Source organism: Teleopsis dalmanni, chromosome 1, assembly GCF_002237135.1.
Source record: "Teleopsis dalmanni isolate 2A chromosome 1, ASM223713v2, whole genome shotgun sequence".
Classification (NCBI taxonomy): domain Eukaryota; kingdom Metazoa; phylum Arthropoda; class Insecta; order Diptera; family Diopsidae; genus Teleopsis; species Teleopsis dalmanni.
In genome coordinates this window covers 57,819,733-57,825,575 of record NC_051846.1, presented here as the reverse complement: position 1 = coordinate 57,825,575, position 5,843 = coordinate 57,819,733, and the positions used below count along the sequence as shown (strand labels likewise).

Here is a 5,843-nt window from a genome sequence, read left to right as displayed (position 1 = left end):
TATACATACAAATAGCTCCTTAAAAACTTAAGATCTTAATACATAATGCGCTATTAATAAATATTTACTTTTACATAACTGTGCAACATTTTTTTGAACTAGTACTATCACTGACCACGTCGCCCGTCACACCGCTGAATTTATTCACTGACGATGCAAATGCCGGATTCTCAGCACTGTTTATACTACCAAAATCTATTGCATTTGGTAACAGACCTCCACTTAAAGGTTGGCTGCTTATCGTATGTCCATCGCCCATAAAATTGTTATTGTTGTTGTTGTTATTATTAGTTGAGGCTCCTAAAACAGAACCATTTTCATAATTAAGTACGTTTGTACGTGATAACGAACGTTGTTTTTTTAAATTAGCCAATGTGGCACCCGCAAAGGATGAATCCAACTGCGCTTGCTGTTGATGAAGATGATGGGTGCTTGCTGTATCTGCATTTACGTATGAATTTTGTTTTTATAATGTATAGGCCATCAGATGCACGATGATCATTTTTAGTACAACACAAGGAAATGGTAGATATATATAGATGTATTTATATATACATATATATTTTTTTTTTAATTTGTTAATGTGGTTTTTAAAGTTGTAGAAAATTATTCGTTGTACATATTTAAAGCGATTAACAACATACAAATGTGGTATGGTAGAATGCAAAAAATGTTATGAAAAGAGAAAAAAAAAGACAATGTGGTTTATTTACAATACATAATTTACATATACATATGTATATATATATATATTTATATATATTTTTAAATGAGTGTGCTAGTGTAATAAATAGTAGGGCATGCATATGAGGCGTTAAGTATCATATTTACAATGCCCTGTTGAATAAGATATAGTTCAGAAAATCAAAGCTAACACGTAATTAAATGTGTGTACATATGTGATGTGTCGCAAGCTTAATGTAATGGTGTACCACTTACCGACAAGCACTGTCACCTGCACATTTATTTTACCATTTGTTGCCTCTTTGCTTGATTGTATTTGTACAGCTTCTGATGCCAAAGTTGCACCCGCAGTTGTCGCATTACGATCTGTAACTATGACAGCAGCTGCTGATGTGGAGCGTTGATGTTCACCACCGCCAGTTTTGTAGGCACTCATTTGTAGTTCATCATTCTCTCGACCATCTGGTGGCCGTCGTGGTATTAGGGAATGCGTTGAATCTATTGCATCAGCAGACTTTGAATGTGTTAACAATAGGCCACCGTTAAGCACCAAACTACCTTGTTGTTGTTGTTGTTGCAGTTTCTTATCGTTATTATTATTCGTATTAATGGTATTGTTATTATTATTTGGTCCTTTACTTAACCAACTAAGGCCATTTTCTGTTGTGGTTGTTGCGTTCGCTGTATTTGCTGTTATATTATCATTGTGTATATTTGAATTTGTACGTAAGATATCACCATTTGGATCTAATGAAGTGTTTGTGCTATCGGGTGCTATATAAACCTCTTGTGCTTGTAACCGTAATCTAGCTTCTTCAACTGCATCTTTTTTGGTTGTTAATGTTTTATCACGTAACGAAGTGCGACGAACCGATTGTGCTCTATTAGAATTAACAATGAAGTTTAGTTTAGTTTATATTAGATTATGCTAAAATTGTTCATTTCTTTAGTTACCTTGTATTGTTACTCTGTGAACGCCTGACACGGCGTCTTTGTGCTTCAGCTAAACGTTTACTTTCCTGTTCCGTTTTGAGTTGCTCAATACGTTCGCGTATTTCTGGATCTTCACAAATATCTGATAGTAAATTAAAATTAAAAAAATGGTAAAATGAAAAATATATATTTTTTGAAGTCTATACCTGACGGCGTTTCATCATCTTTATTTCTCACATTTAAATCTGCACCACACTGTGCTAGCATTTCTAATACTTCCAACTTATTTAAAAAAGGAAAACATTTTTTTATTTAACTATATTTCAAATTTTACTATAGTATTAATACTTACATGTCCCCAACAGGCCGCTGCGTGCACTGGTGACCACATATCTTTATCTAAGGCATCTACATTAACGTGTTGTTCTAGGAGGTATTCGACTACATGAACATAACCATTTGCGGCAGCAATATGCAGCTAAAAATAATTATACGAAATTGAATCATTAGTGGATATGAATATGTTAAAACATAATGAACATGATTAGCCATTGATGTAAAATATATATTTATAGTATCGTGGAAATAACCACAGATTTTCTAAACTAAGCAAAGGTTTACCAAGGATCATGTTATACAGACAGTCATGATCACGTCAAATGAGAAATTGCTGTTTTCGAGATTTTCGTTACGTTGATCAAATGAATGTTGTTCGGTTATAAAAATTAAAAGTTGGGTTTTGAAAACCAAATAAGTATAATTTTGTGTGTATATATAAGACCCATAAGGTAGAGTGTCATGGGCTCGTGAAAATCAAAATTGTTGTAGTCTTCAATGCAAATTATAAAATTAAGACAGAGAAATAAAAACAAATGACAGTTTCAATTCGATCATGAGAGCTGAGAAAGAAAGAAAAAGATAAGGAAAGAGAGCGAATGACAAGATAAGGAGAGAGATAGAGAAAAAATAAGGAGAAAGAGATAGGAAAAAGATAAGGAGAGAGAGAGAGAAAAGATAAGGAGAGAGAGAGAAAAGACAAGAAGAGAGGATAGAGAAGAGATAAGGGGAGTGAGAGATAGAGAAGAGATAAGGGGAGTGAGAGAGAGAGAAAAAAACAAGGAGAGAGAGAGAGAGAAAATAAGGAGAGAGAGAAAATAAGGAGAGAGAGAAAAAAAATAAGGAGAGAGAGGGAAAAAAAATAAAGAGAGAGAGAGAGCAAAGATAGGGAGTGAGAGAGAGTAATAAAGAGAAAAGAGTAGAGGGACAGGGAAGAAAGACAAGGAGAGACAAAGAAGGAGATGAAGATAAAAGTAGTAAAATAAATAACTAACTAGTAAATTATATTACATATAGAAAAATATATAAATAGTGGCAAAATAGCGGTTAACTAATGCAGATAAATATAAAACTAAATAAAGTCACTCTGGATTATAAAAATAAATTTGTCCAATTGTTGAATGAAGAAATATATAATTGCACAGTATCATCAATTAATCATTGCTAAGTAATTAGCAGAGATAATGAAAAAGATATACAAGGGAACAGAAAAAAAATGATAATAAAGAAAAATATAAAGTAGTCGAAACAGAGCAAAATTAATAAAATTAACTATTCCATTAAATAAAATCAATGTATATTATGGGAATGGGTTGATCACTGTAAAGATGGGTTGAAGTGACCATATGTAAAACGTTTAGGGAAGTTCAATATACGCGTCATATAAACTTCACTTTAAAGTAATGTAATACTATTTTACAGTTCTAATACAAATCGGAGAGCGTAGAATTTTTTATATAAGAATTCTATACAACACATCTAGCAATTCAACGGTTTTCAAACGTACATATATTATGTGTTTATATATATATATACAGTTTGTCAACCTTGTGTTTGCAAACTGTATATTTATATATTATTCTATATTATATATTTATTATATTATATGTTTATATATACATTATATTCTTGTTTATATATATATTATATTATATGTTTTATATGTAAAAATATATTTCAAACTTACAGGTGTGGCGCCTTGATAGTCTGGTTCTTCTAAGTCTTTACCACTTTGCGCTGCATCCATTAAATCCCTTAACATTTGTCGTTCTGTCGACGAACGTGTTTCATCGATAAGTTCCTGTGTAACACCACGTTTCGACATTTCAGCCTCAATATAATCTAAGGTATTCTCATCATCACATAAGTCATATGGCATATTACCATCGGTATTAACTGCCAACAAATTAGCACCATGATCAATAAGTATACGCACAAGCTCCAAATGGCCACAAGTAGCAGCTGCATGTAAAGGTGTCCATTTATCACTGTCCTGTGCATCAACATTAGCACCATATTCCAATAATAATTTTAACATTTCAACATTATTGTCAATACAACACTGATGCAACGCAGTGAGACCGTCCTCATTGGCTGCATCTGGTGTGATGTCATGCTCCAGCAATTCCGCCACTTCTTGCATATCATTGCGACTGGCAGCTTCCAGTAGCACAACACTATTCTCGAAGGATATATGCCTCCCGCTGCTATTACTATTACGAAAATGATGTGTTGTGGTATTGTTGCCAAGATTATTCAAATTGCCCTTGGCACGCTGCAGTTTCAGCCATTCCTTATCTTTCTGTCGTGCCACTTTCAACTGTTGAGCGCGTCGTCTAAAATAACAAGTAAAAGAAAATAAAATAATTCAAAAAAATGTTTGCCAACAAATATTTGCAATTGCGATTTGGTTTAGATACTCACAATCTGGCCAGTTGTAAACGTTCGTGTGTGGGTAAATTTTCCACTGTTTGCATTTCAGCTACCAGATCGGCATGCTCCATTTTAAGTTGGGACTTAAGCGTCTCATCGCTTTTGCGATTCACCAATATACCCTTGACCATTGTGCTTTGTTGCTTCTGTTACTTGGCCGTTAAAGTTTTATTTACAATGATTGGTTATGATTATGACGTTGTGATATTTGTATAAGTTCTTTTAAATTTCATAATTGAAGTAAAACTGCAACTTTGATATGTCTGTGTTTATTTATATTTTTGATTAGTAATTATATGTTACTAATTTTAGTTTTATTTTTGTATGCAAATTGATTATTTACATTTTCCCTTATCTGTGTGCTATAGTATACAAATGCTGCCCAATCGTTCCTTCGCTATAACTTGGATAAGCTCAATTATCATATTTCTATTAATTTCTGAAAGTATCTCTAGATAAGAAGATGAGATACTAATTATTTGGTTTTGCTTCTGTTACTTTTCTCTATGAAAAAAATCTGAAAAGAAAAATTAAATATAAATATCAAAATAAAATTTTATTAAACTATTTTTAACGTATAAATATGTATATTAATTTATACAGAAGTAATATAGAAGGCACGTCTAACAGTTCATCACGGTTTTTAGACTCGACAAAGACCATATGGTTAATTATGTCTTCATTAATTCTAACATTTTAATAATAAAAATTTTATATTATTTGTTTTTAAATTTGATTCTTAAAGTCTATTATGACGAAAGAAACCTTATTTCTTAATAGAAACTATTGGTTTAATAGAGCGGTATTTTTGAACAAAGGGAAACAAATGACTACAAAATATTGGTTCAAATTTTCCATTTTACCGCTGAACGAATCGTTGAGTAATATTAGCATAAGTCCTCTGTATTAAGTTCCCAAATAAGGTGCTATGCACAACAAATAATGCCTCTACAAAAACAATAGTATTGAAATTAAACAATTAAAAATAAAAATAATTTTAATTAATTCAATTATTCTACAACTGTTTTATGATTTCATTTTAATATAACACAACAAATGAATTTGTTAATGAACTTTCACAGCAAATTAACAAAACTCCAAAGTACGAACATACGAGTCAACTACGGTTTTGAGTCCATTGGTTAATGAACGCTGACTCTGACCTTCATATTTAACAGGGTACAAATTCAACCCTTAGTTCTACTGTTTCAAAACATCATTTACGAATAATTAAATATAAGAAATAATTCCAAGACCACTGATGATGGGTATTTGGCAATACCTATCGAAACAGCTGTATGGTCGGCCAAAAATTCAATTAGTTAATAAATATTAAAATTTTATTTTTGTACTTTATTTCTTTTTTATTTATTAATATATTTGCAAGTTTAAGTACATCTAGGTGATCCTTGGTATCAAAAAGTTCGGAGAGAATCGATCCTAACTTGACGTCATTC

The 5,843-nt window shown here is 31.7% G+C and overlaps 1 protein-coding gene across 2 annotated transcripts; it reads right to left on the bottom strand.

Moving 5' to 3' along the window:
• Positions 1-19: 19 nt before the first annotated feature.
• Positions 20-4,517, bottom strand: LOC119669229 (protein phosphatase 1 regulatory subunit 16A). 2 transcript variants are annotated; one of them, XM_038079052.1, is made up of 7 exons: positions 4,378-4,517; positions 3,641-4,289; positions 1,970-2,095; positions 1,824-1,899; positions 1,639-1,759; positions 940-1,565; positions 20-441 (listed from the first exon to the last, which is right to left on the bottom strand). In XM_038079052.1, the coding sequence occupies exons 1-7, from the start codon at positions 4,515-4,517 to the stop codon at positions 71-73; spliced, it is 2,109 nt and encodes a 702-aa protein (XP_037934980.1). In that variant the 3' UTR covers positions 20-70. The 2 variants fall into 2 exon arrangements, with proteins under 2 accessions (XP_037934980.1, XP_037934981.1); XM_038079053.1 differs by having other exon boundaries at positions 20-300.
• Positions 4,518-5,843: the final 1,326 nt, after the last annotated feature.